Genomic DNA, 17,785 nt, shown 5'->3' with positions numbered 1-17,785 from the left:
GTAGGAGCCTCTGCACAGTTTTTTGTTTGATACACTGAATAATGCTGAACTTATATCTTTCTATTAAAGGATCAAAAAGAAAAACTGACAGGATGGAAAATGCTGAAAACAAGAGACAAAAGCCTTCTGTGCATTCATCAAGGCAGATGATGCCAAAGCCTCCTAGTTCATCAGTTAGTAATAACAAGAGAATAGTGAGTACAAAAGGAAAACCAATATCAGAATACAAGAATGAGGAGTATCAGAGGTCTGATAGAAACAAGCGTCCAGATGGTGATCGAAAGACACGCATGTCAAGCAGTTCCAGGGAACCTTATAAAGGACAACCAGAAAAAACTTGCTTGAGGAAGAGGGATATTGACAGAAGGGCAAAGTCTTCTACACCAGATGGTTCAGAGGTATTAAATATTCTTGCTGCCTTTATAAATAAAGCAATTATGAGACTTATAAGGCACATTCTCTTAGCACTGTGTGTGCATCCTGACAATGTTATATGACTGCTGATTCACTTTTTCTTTAAACATCAGAGAATCAGGCATGATGTGGATAGAAGACCAAGCAGATCCAGCCATTCTTCTAAAGAAGAGGTGAACTCTGAGGAATATTGTTCAGATCATGAGACTGGCAGTAGTGGTTCCTCTGAACAAGGCAATACAGAGAATGAGGAGGAAGGAATGGAAGAAGAGGAAGATGATGAAGGGGAGGAGGATGAAGAGGTGGAAGAAGATGGGGAGGAGGATGAAGAAGAGTATGAACAGGATGAGAGAGATCAGAAGGAAGGAAATGACTACGACACGCGAAGCGAAGCCAGTGATTCCGATTCTGAATCCGCCTCTTTCACAGATGGGTCAGTCAGATCTGGGTCTGGTTCAGATGCATCAGGTAGGTAACATCGAGAATGTGAATCTGAAATAACCTTGCCATTGAAAATTTAGCTGCTTTTAAAAATAACCACTTCCTGACTGTGGCAAAAGTAAGTCTTCAGTAGCACAGGTCAGTAAGATAGTAATTATGAAATACTGTAGACGAGGAAAAAATGGTATTTCCTTACACCAAAACTTGTGAGTGTCAGGATTGCCATGCTGAGGATTCCTAGTGTTATTGACTGCTTTGGCCTGGCTGTTCAGTGCTTTGAAATGTCAGAATTGGTATTTTCTTAGGTATCTAATGGCTTAGGCTCCCATAAGATTCATTTTAAGTTGGTGTTGAACTGTTCTGTATTCATCTAGATGAGTGACCAGGTAGACCGGTGTACTAAAAGCACCATCTCCCCAGGGAAGGATAGTTTAATCTGAAATAGTAGCTGCCTTCAGCATAGGAAATCTAAACCTAAATTGAAATGATTAGCTGCTAGGGCAAACTTAGAAGTGTTTTAAGCAGAAACTAGAAACAAGTGCTTTGCAGTTATAACTGGTGTTAACTTACACATGTGAAGTGTTAATGGTGTATATAATGTTGGGTTTGGCTGTTTGTTTTGTTTTGGTTTTTGTTGATGGTTTTGTACGAAAACAGCTTGTAATCCTGTTAAGATTCCTCTTGTGTATATTCCTTGTCTGAAGTCTCCACAGGTGGTCATCCTGCTTAACATAATGCCTTTTTTTAGCTCAGCTCTGCTATTTGGAATTAGAGAACAGAAAGGTGTAACCTAAGGACAAGTGAAGCTGTAGTAACTGTTCTAAAAAGCTCTGTAGTATAACATAACACTTTTAGGAGTGGAAATAATTGCCTGTGCGCCACAGTGTTTTGTTTTCATACCTCTTGCCTTTTTGTTGAGCTCTGAGCAGATAAGCTCGTATCACTGTCGCAACGCAGTTTGTGCTCTATGTTGCAAATTTGGCTGAAGAGCTAAACTAGCCTTACTAAAACAACTAGGAGGTGAATTCTGCCTCTAAACTTTGCACAGAATTAGTAGATTTTTTTGAAGTTTCTTTTCCTTTAATGAATGAAAAACTTAAGAAATCAGCATTAGCTTCTTCTGTGTGTGATACTTTTGGGGCAGCAACCACAACTTCTCATGCAAGTCAAATGCCAGCTGCACTATTATGGATGTTATTTTCCTGTCTCAGTACTTTTAATCTCAATTTTGCCTGCCACTTGATGTTTAAATTACTGCCTTTATTTGTTACGGGTTTTTTTAGATGAGAAAAAGAAGGAGAGGAAGAGAGCTAGAGGTATCTCTCCAATTGTTTTTGACAGAAGTGGAAGTTCTGCATCAGAATCGTATGCAGGTATTCTTTCCTTTTATTACTTGTCATCCTGACTTGCATCAAATCTTAATGTGTAATCTAAAATAAATGTAACTGGCTATAGAGATATATGGGCTATGTAGCTTTGTATAATTTGGTATTGACTTCTGGCATGTTGTGTGTGGATACCTTTGGGGGGAAGTAGGCTTTCTTGTTACTTTAATGCTATTCTGTTGCTTAAGTGGAATTTTCACTTTTTTTTTTTTTTTAAACTTGGAAGATGATGATTCAGTGACTAGTTTTCTGAGTAGGAAACTGTTCAAATACTATTTTAAAAAAACAAACCCAAACCAAACAACCCAAAACCAAATCAAAAAACAAACCTAAAACAAAACACTCGTGCACATTGACTAGTATTTTTTGTGTGTGTGGGTGCGCGCCAGAAAGCATAATTTGTCATGAATGAAAATTGTATGTGACAAGGCTGTAGAAATTGTATATTATCTCTATTAAGGCTCAATCTGAACAAATGTACTTTGGCTAAACACAGGTTCAGAAAAGAAGCATGAGAAATTATCATCTTCCGTTCGTGCTGTCCAAAAAGGTATCATTTAAATTTGAATTTTTAATGCATGCCACATGCAAGCCATTGTCTCTGTTCATTAAATTACCTGTAAGTAGTAATGTTCCGATATAAATCAGTTTGAGCACATAATTGTTCCAAGCATAACAAGTGAATCTTGAGCTACTTTTGCATATGTTGGAAGCGATATGCAAAAAGTTGAGTCACTTTGCTCCTTATAAAGATGGCAAAGCAAAAACCAAAGTGCTTGCATCTGAAAAGAGGAAGATTTCAGCATTCTCTGTTAGGGAACTCATGCTGATACGAATATTACCCAGTATTTGACCAAACATTCTTAAGCAAGGAAATTAAGGCCTGTATATCGGAGCATCACTGAATCATGCTGATTTTACTTTATTTTTTCTTTACCTCAATATTTAAGTTTTAGTTTTGATTTGGTTTCCCCTGGCATCTTATGCTCTACAGCTTAGGCTTCAAGTTGGGTGGTTGACTGTGATAATACACAGGAGTAACTGGGTGGGATGCAGTGTATTTTAAAAGAAACAAACGGCTATCTGACTCAACATTTTTTGACAACTCTAGATATTTACGGCTCAGCTTATTTAACGCTTTGTTTTTCCAGACCAAACAAGTAAACTTAAATACATTCTCCAAGATGCAAGATTCTTTCTTATCAAGAGTAATAACCATGAAAACGTATCACTTGCTAAAGCAAAGGTATGTTGAATTTGCTTCAGACTGATCTATTTTCAAACACCCATGTTACTGTAGGAAAGCATGTAGATAGATGTATTCTTTTTTCCATCTGGGTAGAGGCAAGGATGAAAGCTACTGTCCCTTGATTCTTCGAGGGTAGCTATTCTGCTTCCTCTGTAATCCAGAAATATTTCTAGACCATCAGTCATTTATCTTGATAAGAGTAAGGTAAAAAAGGGGCCTCAAGATCTGTTTGGTAACATCCTAAGCTACCCTCCACTGAGAGTGCTGTGATAGTATTTTCTCCCTTTCATCAGACCTGTGTTCATGTCACTATACTGTGAGGAGGTTCAGAACACTGTTTTGACTTTCATCTAATCCTATAAAAGTAACTTTTTTTTTTTTTCAGTTGATTCAGTGATCTGAAGCCTTATTGTAGGAACATGTGCCTTGGCAGTGCTGGTGTGAGGGATTTCCATGGAAGGGATTCCAGTGTACTGGACCTCTGCTGCTGAGGAATGGCACTAGGCCACTCTGGTGGTTTTGTGTTTGCATGTGTTACTTGGAACAGCTTGTAAAAGAAAATAGCTGATTTGTAGTTACTCAATATACACAGCGTAGGTGTTTCTCTTAATGAAGATTCTTCTAAAATAGAATAGCATTAAAAAATAAAATGAATCTAAAATTCCTAGTCGCATTTGGCTCCCCCGTACTTCTCCCTCAGCCCCAGCTTTGGACCTGATCTGTGCAGTTAACAGCATTCTGACTGGTGTTTGCTTTTGCTAGTTCAAGGAGCATGTCCTTCGTGGGTCTTATTCACTCTTGGGACTGCAACAATATCCTTGTTCCTAAAGTTCTTGGAGTGGTTGCTTTGCGTCTCAAGTGCGTAGACATCAATGCTTTGCCACTGCACTTTCACAAAACTGGCTTTTGTGGTGACAATGTAATAAGTTGTTCTAATTCACAGCAGGACTTCACAAGTAGCTTAAAGCAATATAAATCTGATTGAAAACTGTTGTGAAAGAAAAAAACAAGTAATTCTTCAGTAACCCTAATGAATTCTGAGAGTCAGGCAAGCACTAACCTGGGCATAGAGTAGGACATGAGAACATATCTTCCATAAAAAAGGAAGGGGTGGAACACTTTTTTGGTAGGTCCTAGATCATTTTATGAGGCTGAAGTTTAAACATACTAAACCAGCATGAGCTGCTCCTCTGAGTTTGTCTAGAGAATATACTGGGGAACTGATCTTGCTGAGAAGTAATGGATCAAACTGGTATTCTATAGCTCAGCTGGTATCTTAAAACAAATTTGGGTTATTGTGCATGGCTACACAATGGGTGGTGAAAGGGAAAAGGTGGGAGTTATGTGGGAGGCTGAGCAAACTGTTTAGAGTTGTGTTGCCAAATTAAAACTGTTGGTCTGGTGTCTTTCATGTTTCTGCCCTTATACTAAGAGTTTTGAAGTCTGCAAGCTGTCCTCCACAAATCTGTCATGCTAAGGTTACTGAACTCTGTCTGCCCACCTTTCTGTATATATGCTGCTGGTTTTTCATCATTTGTGCATATGACATAATAGATGACCTCCCAGAGCTGCTTAAAACATGCATTAAAAACACTAGAACTAAAGGTTTTCATGTATCTGTCCATCATAATTACAAATGAAACCTTTTAGATGGTCTAAATGCATCTGCAGTGTTCAAAAAAAAAGTTGAAAAGCCAATGTTTTTTAAAAGTTTCATCACGGGGCAGGTTAAAAATATTTTCTGAAATAAACTGAATTTAGCATTACCTTTCTTTTTCCATTATCTCCTATTCCAGAGCACTAGTTTGGTCTTGTTTCCCTCATCTGCATTATATACTTCTATATATGTAGCTAAGTCACTTGAGATGAACTCTTATATTTTGGGGGGGGCGTGGGGTTGTTTTGTTTTAGGGAGTATGGTCGACACTTCCAGTGAATGAAAAGAAGCTTAATGCTGCATTTAGATCAGCAAGGAGTGTTATTTTGATATTTTCTGTAAGAGAGAGTGGCAAATTCCAAGGTAAGGGAAAGTGAGCTATTATAAAGGTAAGTGAAATTAAGTTTTATGTGCAGCAGCTTTTATGTTGTCTTTGTTACAATTCATGTGAAATCCTTTAGGATTTGCAAGACTCTCTTCAGAGTCCCATCATGGAGGATCACCTATACACTGGGTGCTGCCTGCAGGAATGAATGCAAAAATGTTGGGAGGTGTCTTTAAAATTGACTGGATTTGCAGGTAAATAATTGTTGATTTATGTTGCTGTTTAGTAACAAGGCATCATAGTACCTTTTATGTGTAAGACTCCAGTGGTGACAGCATCCTTTCGAAAACTCGACTCAGCCAGAGATCTGTCCTCCAATCTCCCCAAATCCTCCATGTTACTGAGCTTAGGACGCTATCAGGTACCTGACATACACAATAGAAATTTATTTTTAATGTAGGCAATAAAAAAAAAAGATTTTTAACAGTTGATTGTGTTCCTTCACTGATCGCTTGCACTGAAACCAGAAAACTGTATTCTGTAGTCTTGGAGTAAAAACTGTGCTCTTGAATAGACAGTGGTGGATAAAAGGGAAAAAAAGTCCTGTATGGACAGATTTGTCTTCATCTGATATCTTGGCATCTAACTGAACAAAGAAAATGTTGCTGCTCTAAGATAATGAAAATAGTACAGATATTTTTGCATAATGTATAGGTGCTGAGCAGTATGTTCACTGACTTAGTATGTCTTACAGAAAAGATTTTAAAACTCTCTTTAGAAAAAGAGCTGTATCGGTCCTTTGAGATAAGTTGCACGGTTGTACAAGCACTTTGGGCTGCCAGAAAAACTAAATACAGGGACAGTGAGACTTCAAATTAGAGGAAAAACCTAGGTTGGAAAGATCCTCTGGAAGTTACTGACTCCCACCTCCAGCACAAAGCCATTCTGGCTTCATAGTTAGGTCAGATGCTCAGGGATTTATTTCCATGGGTACCATGAGCTACAACCTCACATAGAGACTTCTCAGTGTATTCAGATGGCGAGATTGTACAAAGACAAAAATTTCTTCAGTAAGATAGCCTGTCATAGTGTGGACTAGGTAATAACGGAATAAGTCAAAGTGAAATCTTCAGTTAATGATACTTCATATGTACTAATACATTTGTTCTGAGACCTGACAGTGCAAAGGGCAACAGGATTATTTGTATGTAATGTCTTGCTGTATTCGTTTTTAATTTTTTTGAATGAAAAATGGAGGCAACACTATAAATGATGCCACTTGCATATTTAGGCGTGAATTGCCGTTCACTAAGTCTGCTCACCTGACCAATCCTTGGAATGAACATAAGCCAGTAAAGATTGGACGTGATGGACAGGTCTGTTAATTCTTTTTTTCTTTGACTTCCATGTTCTAGTGCTTGCTTTCAGCTTTGTATGTACAGAAGTTTTGGAATCTTCCTAGATCGATTTCTGCTTGCAGTAGAGTACTGTGACAAAGGTACTCAGCTTATTTCTAATGTTGCTGTGGAAGGAGACAGAAAACAATAGGGTACCAATTCTGTTGTCATATTTGTGATTAATAGTGTTTGATGCTTCAAAACCATGTCATGTTTTGGATTTGAAATGTAATATGCCTTGCATTGTATAGTGTGCAAACCTATATAGCATCAGTTTGTAAGAACAAGTTCTGATGTTTCCAGTTGTGTTCTGCATTGCATTATTTTTATATACGGAATTGCTTAGGGCATAGACTCTACCATTATAAAGTATATGCTGGGTAAATTTTAAGTGGGGTGGCTCTTTGTCTTGTCAGACATACCAGAATGCAGGTATGTTGCTGCTGTCATCAAGTAACCCAGCCTTGAATAAAATGACAGGTTCTGCTTTCTTACAAGGAAGCAGGATGGTAGTTGCACAATCCCCATCCTGTATGGAAGATGTAGATTCTGTGTGTTACTTTGCCTACAGACACGTTCACTTTGTTGGGTAGCAGAAGTAAAATGGTATTTTTGGTCTTGTTTATAATATAGTGTGAACTTAAAACAAGGGGTTTTAGTTAACTTTATTTCTGTTAAATGGTTAAGGAAATATATTTTTTTTTCTAATGTTTTGTCCATTTCACTATAAAGTTGCAATCTTGATATGGGTTTCATAATTTTTCATAAAATTGCTGTGCTATTAGGTACTGGCCAAGCAGCATTGTGTGATGCTTGCTTTCCCTGCTTTTCAACTCTGGTTATTTTCTGAAGTGGTGGTTGTTTGTCCGTTTACATTTTATGTAACTGAATGGATTTCTCTTATGAGGATATGTACACTGAGCTTCCTGCATTTATGACGTCCTTTGGGAAGGTGTTCCACAGGCCTGCTTTTTTGGATTGTTTTGCAACTGACTCCTGTTAGTTTCATTTGATGGCCCCAAGTTCTTGTGCTGGAAGAGGGAGTCAAGTTGATCTCTGTCACTCCTCTCTCCTCCAAACAACTAGTGGTGTCAGCCGCTCCTGTTGTGTCCTTCTTGTCCCCCATGCCCTGCATACTCCTATTTTATGCTAGGCTGGAGAGACCCGACCTGCTCAGTCATCGCATGGAATTGTGCTCATTCAGTTATCCTTGCTGCACTGCTTTGTAGCTTTTCCATTTCTGCTATTCCCGTTAGCTTTTTGAGATGCAGTATTCAAGGTGTGGAGTCCATGGAACATGGATTTTCAGTGTGGTATGATGACTTCCTCATTCAGTGTTACTTTCCTAATAATCTTGAACACAAGATCTGCTTGTTCTGACTAATGGCAAGCATTGAGCTGGTATTTTCATGGACCTGTCATTCATACACTGAAGAACTCACTTCTGACTGGTAGTAGTCAACTTCATCAGGCCACGCCTTTATATGTGAAGCTGGGATGGATTTTTTTGCTTCCCTGCATGTGTTGCTTTTCTCTGTGTAATAGGTGATTATTTTCTTTGGTTATGAAAAACAATACTCTGATTTTGTAGCAAAAGAGTGATGTGGCCTGTATGTCTTATGGAAAGATACGGTTGACCCAAGTGTTGGACTATTTTATGAAAATTCTAAGTAGTCCCTAAAGAGTGAAAGGTAATGTAAGTGAAATTTGCCCGATCTGGTAATACTGAAATCTCTTCAAACTGTTTTGTTCTTGCTTCTTGATTTATTTTATTTTTTTTTTTTTTTTTTTTGGGAGGGTTTATACGTGTTGTTAATATATTTGGAGAGTTATTTGTTCAGTTCATAAACTACTACTGAACTTCTAACTAATTCTAGGAAATTGAGCCGGAATGTGGAACCCAACTTTGTCTTCTCTTCCCTCCTGATGAAAGTATTGACTTGTATCAAGTCATTCATAAAATGAGGCACAAGAGAAGAATGCACTCACAACCCCGATCAAGAGGACGCCCATCCCGTCGAGACCCCGTTCGGGACGTGGGAAGGTTAGAAACGTTCTTTGGACTGATAATAGGCACATGTATCAGAATAACGTGATGGAGGAATATGATTCGTCAAAGCTTTCCCTGCGATAAAGAAGAGAGAAAATCCTCAAATCAAGCTGCATGGACAAGTCTGTGGCTTCATTGAGGATTTCACATGGTTCCCCGGTCTGTCATTTTTCAAGAGGAAAATGGGGATCTTTGCTTTTGCAGAAAAAAGCTCTTAAAATGCTGTCTAGTTTAGACTAGATGATTTATTAAGATAATGCAACATGTAATGCTAGCTGTAGGTAGGCTTGGATGGATAAAGAGCAGGCTAGATGGAGAGAAGGAAATATTTATATGCCAAAAATGTGTTAATATCTTGTAAAAGCCTTTTCTTTCAGGTATGTCTCTGGATAAGCCTTATCAAATATGGGACTTTTATAAGGATCACTTAGAATTTTGCAGAAGATGCCGCCTCATTTTGAGGATAAAATATTTAAGTTATTTTGATATTCAAGAGGAGCGTTATTGGGACTGTTTCAAATTGTGTCTCCGTGATGTGTTAACCCCATTGCCAAATATTCTCTAACATGTAACCACTGAATTCACACATCTTGCTGAGCTTCTGAAAACAGTAGGTTCTTTCCAAAAGGGATCAAGTGGCCCTTGGAGACCCGGCAACAAACCAAAAAGAATGGCTGTTGCTGTGTCTGTATATACAACCTTTCCAGATGCTGGCAGTACCTGTGGACTTTAAGTATTTTTAGAGGATCGACATGGTTATTGATCACTGCTATATGAACTTAACATCATTTTCCAGAAAAAAGGGGGGATAACTTGTTACAGAATTGGAGAAGTCTTTGCAAAGAACTGATATTAGCTCTTCTGCCAAACACCTTTTCCCCCGTGTAGCCACTTTGCATACAGACTGATGTATGGTTTGGGCTGAAACCTTTGGTTAAGTTTCCTCTTTGTGGAAACATGCTGTGGTAGGTACAGATGCCCAACAAGAGTCCCCATTTCCTTGAGCTTAAAAAAAGGACACTGTAACGAGTAGGTAGGAGGAAACCTGGCAGCACCCCCTATTTTTGGCTTTAAAGGACTGAACACCAAGATGGCTTTTGAAGTTAAGCTAAGAGGTTTCCAGTGCAATAAAGTATATACAAGTGAAGGTTTTGCAATGGACTGCAAACTATACATATAACACCACCACACCTTCTCAAGCCTGCCAGGGCCTCCATTTATGTGTGTGGCTTACAGCTTAAAGTCAGTAGTTGGACTACTATATGAACTGTTTCTATCATATTTTATACCGGTCGTAAATGCACTCTCAAAACTACAAGAAAGCGGTATGTTTATTCTTTACACCAGCTTTTATTTTCCTTGATCTGATTTTGCTGTTAGATGCAACTGCTTTGGTTTTTGGGCTTTTTTGCTCATAGTAACGAATCTGCTTTCATTTTAAAAAAGCTTAGTAACTGGGTATGGTGGGCTTTCAAGATTGAAGTGGGGAAGGGGGAGGAGAAATGACACTATAAAAGCTACATGAGTTTGTTAGTGAGCAAGTTGCACAGTAATTAAGTGACTTAAAGTGTTAATTTTTGTCACAAGGAATTACATTGCTGGGGATGGGAAGGGAATGGATTTGTAGCTGCTTTGTGCTTAAAAACACTGTTATGTTACCATTGGAGTCTTCCATTAATGTCTGTGTACCATGATGGAGCAAAATTAGCAGCCAGTTTCTTTATTAAACATAACAGCAACTGGAACGTAACTGGTTTATAATTAAGCTTCCTTCCTGAGAGTGAAGTTCTTAAAGAAAACATTTCTTCTGTAAAAGAGCTGTTTGTACAGAAAGGAGCCCCAATTAGTTTAATTATTAGGAAGCTTAAGTGTTCTTAAACTTTTTGTAAAAGGCACCCCTGCATTGCTGGTACATTGCTTAGAAAACTCAAATTGTTAGAAATAATGTCATTGGTCTACCCAGTTAGAAAAGCTACAGTGAAAGAAGCAATTCCGTAAAGCATACACAATTTTATTTATAAATATGGTATGGAAATAGACTTTTTATAGTATTCTTTATAGCTATCAAATACAGCAATGTCCATGCCTTCTGACTGTAATGATATGTTTTGCCGTCTATTTTCACTGTAGTACTGTAAATTCTTTTGTTATCCAGTAGGTTGTTTCAAAATGTAATGTGGAAAGTGCAATGTTAAAGCCTAAGTTGAGTTTGTTTTAGAGAAATTTGTTACCCTTTGTTTCGTGCAGAGGTGCAGTTAGGTAGAGTTCCTTCCTTAACTACCAAAGCTCCTGTAGCCAGAAAGTAACAGTGGAAGGTGTTTAGTTGGACTGTTGTTCCCAATTATTCAAGTTAAATTTAAGCTGTAGAATGTTTTGAAGCAGATGGAGTTCAGAATGTTTAAATTGAGATCATGGGCAGCTCAAGCTATTCCTGTGAGGTATTCTGCTGTATACGAGTGCTCCAAGCAACCTTGTTTAATCTTTGATATCTAATTTGTGTAGGCGTCGACCAGAAGATTATGATATTCATAACAGCAGAAAGAAACCAAGGATTGACTATCCCCCTGAGTTTCACCAAAGACCAGGTTAATATCTTACTATGAAGATTTGTGTGCACCAGTTCACAAATGTTTTCTCTTTTAGTCAGAAGTAAAATACTGATATGGCTGGGATATAAAAATGGGACTTGTCCCAAGTGCTACCTGATGGGTTAACACACCTCTCACAGAAGTCAGTGACACTGTCTCACTGGTTTGAGAGAGAGCGCTGAGTTAATCTAGGCTGAGCCCTTTTAAGAGCCTCAGAATGGTGTACATTGTGAATTACCTCCTCAAGCGCTTTGTTAATACTGGCACAAGAAATGGTTTGACCTACTTGTCAATGTGCTAATTGTCAAATTAAAATGCTTATCAGAAGTTTCCAGCTGGGAAAGTCAGCTGAGGTTGCCTGACAAGCAGCCTCTCTTTAAAGATAATGGTACGCATTCGGTTATGTTTTCAGAGGGAATTTATTTACAAGCTTGACAAGAAAGGGAGGGGGAAGTTTCACAGCACTTTACAAGAGGGTCTAATGAAGAGTTTGAGAAAGGAATTTTGTTGTTCTTGAGACAGAAATGTTTGTAGCAACAACACTGTTAATATTGCAGATTTTTTTCTTTCGGAAAAGAATTGTTATGAAACTCTCACTTTACCAAATTGTGCTTCACTGCTGTTAGAAATACATTCATATTCCACTATTTCAGTAGTAAATTTCTAAGTATTTCGTGAGAACCTGTCCAGCTTGACTGAAAAGCCATGTTCTTTGATGCAGGAAGAGTGTTGTTGCTCCCTGGCTTTCCAAGACCATTGTTTAGAGCAAGCGTAGAACGAATAAGCTTGGAAGCATAATCTTACTACCATAAGCATGCACCATATTACCAAGCTCTTTAAAGTTTACTTCCTGAGATTTACTGAAGCTGTAAGAATTCTTCACCCTGTGGGGCTTTTCCAGACCTTTTTTTAGGTTTTGTATTTTCTGTGTAACATTGTATACAAAACCTATTAGGAAATGGGCCTTAAGAGTTGCCCAGATGAACATGTTCTACTGAATACACAGTTAATAACTAGTAACAACCATGTGCTAACTGCCAGTGGACAGTACCCTTTGAATTTTTGGGCATTCTCAGTTCATTTGACTAAAATTCAAGTTTTATTTACACAGACAACCCTTTGCATGTTTATTTGTACTGTGGGCAAGTTCCCATGGGTGTATAATTTTTGTGTTACTACATTATACTATTTTTCTGTACTGTTTACAAGAAGTTTTAAGATTTTGAGAGGTATTGTGAAAGCAAAGGTAATGGCAGGTAGACACAACTTCATATCTGGCACAGATCGAAAGGACAGTTTCTAATGAGAATATTTTTTAAGACTGTTAACTTGAGATGGTAAATTGAATTAACACTGCTTGATGTTTGAACAGGGTATATAAAGGATCCAAGATATCCCGAAGTAGACAGGTAAGGTGTGTTCATGTTGTTCATTTTATGCCCTGGTAACTTGTCTGTATGGATAAATTGGATTTAGTTCTACAAATTTTTATTCCCAACAGACGATTTTCAGGAGTTCGACGAGATGTATTTTTAAATGGGGTAAGTTGGCGCATGCAGACTTTTGGGGAACTTTTTATATTCAGCTTTCTGCACTGCCAAAGAATGCTCATCACAAATGTTAATATTACTTTCTCTCATTTTAGTCCTACAATGATTACGTGAGGGAATTCCACAACATGGGACCACCACCTCCATGGCAAGGAATGGTTTGTGTCTTGTTGAATTCAGTTTTTCTCTGAATATGGATTTTTTTGTTCCCCTCTAGAGGAGCCCAGCATATTCAGTGTGTGATCAACTCTTCCTTTTTCCTAAAATGTATCTTTCCTGTAACTATGTAAAATTTTAAGAGGGAAAATTATTTACGTCGAGTATTTTGTAATATACTTGGCAATCCAGCAGTACAGGAGCAGGAGTCTGACATGTTTTGAACCTGCAAGAAACTAAAAATTATGAGGAAATAGCAGAACCCTCCTGTAGCCTACACAAGAGGGTGTGATGAAATTTTGTATTCTGATAAATGTTCATTGCAATTGGCTTTCTCTTAAACAGCAAATACAACAAAGAGGTGGACTTGCTGCAGAGGCTCATGGAATGGGCTGGCACACTCTAGTGCTGTGTGGTAGCTTGCTTTTGGCTGTGGCAGGGAAGCATGCAGGGAAGTAGCAGATTGTACTGCACACTGTAATCAAAATAAGTTTTGCTTTATTGCAGCCTCCACTGAAATGCACTTTTTTCCCAGTCAGATGAGCGTGTGTATGAGTGCATATCTCTACAGCTTCATACATTAATTCGTACAACTTTGGTTTCACCATCATGTCAAGAGGAGTAGTCATTATAACTAGTCACTTAGATTATATTTAGAAATTCTGGCCCTGAGCGTCCTGATTTTGAATAACTATAATGAGTCTTTTGGCTTTTGTGTGTACTGTGAATGAGCAAAAGGCGGTGCCAGATGTAGAGATGCCACTACAGCTTCTCATTTTTCTCAGCTGAAACACAGCTCTCTTTTGTTGTAACTGAAGGAAGTGAACAAAGTTGTCAGACTGGGAGGAAAATGTTTTTTCAAACACAGCTAAGCCTCGAGAAACTACCCTTTTTTGCTCTTTTTCTGTTATTTCCCCCCCTTCCTTCTTCCCCATTCTGCATGTTTTATCCTAAAATAGTCATCCTAAAATCCAGCACTTCCACCTGCTTCCTTTGTGACAATAATGCAAGCAAAGATGCTTCAGTAATACGGGAAAGAAAGGCCTTACTGATTGAAGAAATGGAAGAGAATAGCCAAAAGACATCTTGTTTAAAAGAAAAAAAAAAATCTGCTAACATTTTATCATATAATTTGTCTTGCAGAGTAAGTTCGTTCATTTAAAATAGGAATATAGTTATAAGGACTGGCACTGAAAAGACTTACTTCTGTCAGAGCTTTCTGATTTGGACAAAATTCACATTCCATATGCATAGATTAAAAAAAACCCACAAACCAATAACCAACATTTAAGTAGCAAAGTTTTTATGTACAGTATCATGGAAAGCATGTTTGGAGGTTGGGAAGGGTTTTGGCCAAGCTTCTAAAAAAGAAATGGTAGAGAAGTAGTAAATCACGCAACTTAATATAAAACAGTTTGCTGTTTATTTGGGAAGCTGTGATCAGATATATTTAGGTGTCATATTTTCCATCTGAATGAAAGTAGCTTCTGCTTTTAATTCCCAGGGCTCAGCTGGGTGTGCATTCTTTGTTTTGAAGTATTCAACCAACTTCCTGTAACTTTCTTGTAGCCACCGTATCCAGGTATGGAGCAACCACCTCACCACCCTTACTATCAGCACCATGCACCTCCACCTCAAGCTCACCCTCCATACTCAGGACATCATCCTGTACCACATGAAGCAAGATACAGAGACAAACGAGTAGTAAGTGTCCACAGAGACAGAGGGTGACATGAGTCTGCAGGCCAGAGCATGAATTTTGGGTACAGGTGTAGCCAAACCTGAGATTAGTTGATAAACTGCATTTTTAAGACCTGTCTTAGTTTTCCTTGGAAAGATCAGTTGTTAAGATTGACTAGAGACTTCCAGCATCTTTGAAAAGCTTCTCTCTCACAGGTGACGTGTAAGTGCAAAATACTCAGAACATACTCTTGCACTGACATGTGTGCTTAACATGGCTTCCAGCTGTCTAGCTCTTTGCTGAAGCCCAGTGTGAATAAGGACTTGCCTGCAACATTGCTTGTGCTCATGCAGAGCAAATTATTGGCAGAAAAGTTCATGGTTTATAACTTTTTTAGACACACAAAAATACAGGCAGATTGTTCAGTAATTTCTGTTAGCTGGCTTTGAAGGCTGCTTAGCTTTTGGGTCGCTTGAACCCCAGCATCTGCACAGTGGAAGCACACATGTGGTGCTGCCCTGAAGATGAAAGAAGAAACTTGTTGCTTATGGATCATTGAATGGTTTGGGTTGGAAAGGACCTTAAGATCTTGTAATTCCAACCCCTCTGCCATTTGCAGGGACACCTCACCCTAGACTCTGTAGCCCAAGGCTCTCTCCAACCTGGCCTTGAACACTGCCAGCATTTACCACTTCTTCGGGCAGCCTGTTTCAAGTGCCTCAGCACCCTCACAGTAAAGAACTTCTTCCCTATATCCGACCTGAACTTCCCCTGAATGCTAGATGTAATTTTTCCCCCCTCAAGAGTTACAGCCAATCTTATAGATAAGGCAAGGAGGGGATTTTAACCTGGGAAAGAAAATAAAGAGAGCTGTCCTTTCATCACAGCACGACTATGACATGAGAGTAGATGACTTTCTTCGCCGCACGCAAGCAGTTGTCAGCGGACGGAGAAGCAGGCCTCGGGAGAGGGACCGAGAGCGGGAACGGGACCGTCCTAGAGATAACAGAAGAGACAGAGAACGCGACAGAGGCCGTGATCGGGAAAGGGAGAGAGAGAGGATTTGTGACCGGGACAGAGACAGAGGTGAAAGAGGTAGATACCGAAGATAATCTATCTGGAACCAGTGCTCACTTGAAACAAAAAAAACTTGTATTTTTTTGTGTGTTTACAAGTAGTACCTTTTATTTTCAGCTGTCTACTTAAAGTTCGTTGTGTAGAAGGATTTATAATGACCCTCTCTATTCCAAGCATGCAGTGAACTGTGAACTGGAAAAACTCAAATCGGCCAAAAATAAAACATGCGAAGCTGACGTTCAACTTCACATTTCTATTGGAGCAGAATGGGAAACAGCTGAGAATGTAGATACTGATTAATTCTCAATAAGTGTTCATCTACTTAGTGACTTTATTCTAGGTTTTTGAATACTGATGAATAACTGCCTTTTTTTTTTTTTTCTTTTTCATTTGCTTTGATATTTTCTTCCTGTGTTTTCACATGGTTCAGTGGGAGAATGCTGCTATCAAGTATGCAAATATTGAAGTATGATATTTTTTCTGACTGTATGGCAGTGTTGTAGCAGCCTTTTTTTGTTTTTCTTTTTTTCCCCCCCCTCCTTTTCACCCCCATTTTTTAACCCTATCTGTAAAGTCAAGTGTTTTTTCAGTCTTCAGTAATGAAAGCAATATTAAGAAGACACTATTGATATCTAATTTTTAACCTTTTTAAAAAATATTCCTGTGTTCAGTAACATTTTGGTCAATTCTCTTGTCTAGTCTCCTTCCCAAATGTACACATTGCTTGGAATGTTCACAACCTGCCTGTGTGGAACCAGAAGATATTGCTGTATTCTACACTGCTACAGTTTTTTTTATATAAAAATAAATTGGTAACTATTGAAATGATTAGAACTTCAGGTCGAGTTTCTTGGTCTTCTAACCTTGCCAGCTTTGACAGATTCTGGCAGCTCTAGGAAAGAATTTGTGTTCAAAAATATTTCACAGGTTCTTGTGATAAGTGAAGTTGATCCAAAGCCAGAATTTAGGAAAAGGACTTCTGAAATCAAAGGTAATTTGCTTTTCTGTTTCCACAGTGAGGTAGTCAACAGCTCCTGCAGCTAATCAGAGTTATTAAGGCCATACATGTTCAACTTAATCAGATGATCCTCAAGCCATTGAGAGGCTGTCCTTGGCTGTAATCATACCTGTCTCCCAGGAGTACGTTAGTCCTGCGAGATCCAGACTCTCCCCATGTCTTCTTTATAGCGATTACTGCTTTGCTTGCTGTTTCTCTTAACTAGGAAATATTTCGACCTAAATGCCAATGGTAAAACTGAAAAAGAGAAGTAAAGCTTGTAGTGGAAGTTGTTCAATTCCTCCGCCTATTTCGTACTTCTCAAAACTTGTTGCCATGGTTTAAGCCCAGCCAGTAACTCGGAACCATGCAGCCGATTGCTCACTCCTTTCCCCTCCCCTCCTCTGGGCAGGATGGGGAGGAGAAACAGAAGAATGTAAACCCCGTGGGTTAAGATAAGAACAGTCTAGTAACTATAATACAAAACCACTGCTACTACCACTAATAATGATAAGGGAAGTAACAAGGGGAGAGGATATAAAACTAAAAAGGGAAGGGGGGGAAAAAACAACAATAAACACAAATGATGCACTGTAAAATTGCTCTCCACCTGCTGACCAGTACCCAGCCCGACCTGAGCAGTGATCTGGGACTTGGGGGTAGCTCTCCCCAGTTTATATACTGGGCATGAAGTGCTGTGGTATGGAATAACCCTTTGGCCAGTTCGGGTCAGGTGTCCTGTCTCTGCTTCCTCCCGGCTTCTTGTGTCCCTCCTCACTGGCAGAGCATGAGAGACTGAAAAGTCCTTGACTGGGGTA

General features: G+C 38.8%; 1 protein-coding gene across 1 annotated transcript in view; it reads left to right on the top strand.

Moving 5' to 3' along the window:
- YTHDC1 (YTH domain containing 1) overlaps positions 1-16,302 on the top strand; it is a gene marked incomplete at its 5' end in the record, with an annotated part of 16,973 nt that extends 671 nt beyond the window's left edge. The window contains 14 exons of the mRNA XM_010018541.1: positions 70-398; positions 528-882; positions 2,139-2,228; positions 3,392-3,486; positions 5,401-5,509; positions 5,608-5,725; positions 6,763-6,847; positions 8,746-8,912; positions 11,421-11,503; positions 12,879-12,915; positions 13,008-13,047; positions 13,152-13,214; positions 14,782-14,916; positions 15,781-16,302. Of these exons, the coding sequence (XP_010016843.1) occupies positions 70-398; positions 528-882; positions 2,139-2,228; positions 3,392-3,486; positions 5,401-5,509; positions 5,608-5,725; positions 6,763-6,847; positions 8,746-8,912; positions 11,421-11,503; positions 12,879-12,915; positions 13,008-13,047; positions 13,152-13,214; positions 14,782-14,916; positions 15,781-16,005 (1,931 nt within the window). The remainder of the gene's footprint in view (positions 1-69; positions 399-527; positions 883-2,138; positions 2,229-3,391; positions 3,487-5,400; positions 5,510-5,607; positions 5,726-6,762; positions 6,848-8,745; positions 8,913-11,420; positions 11,504-12,878; positions 12,916-13,007; positions 13,048-13,151; positions 13,215-14,781; positions 14,917-15,780) is intronic.
- Between the last annotated feature and the right edge of the window lie 1,483 nt (positions 16,303-17,785).

This window comes from Nestor notabilis, unplaced genomic scaffold (genome assembly GCF_000696875.1).
Source record: "Nestor notabilis isolate BGI_N333 unplaced genomic scaffold, ASM69687v1 scaffold6607, whole genome shotgun sequence".
Lineage (NCBI taxonomy): Eukaryota > Metazoa > Chordata > Aves > Psittaciformes > Psittacidae > Nestor > Nestor notabilis.
Note: the sequence above shows the minus strand (reverse complement) of the source record. Positions and strands in the feature narration are given on the sequence as shown.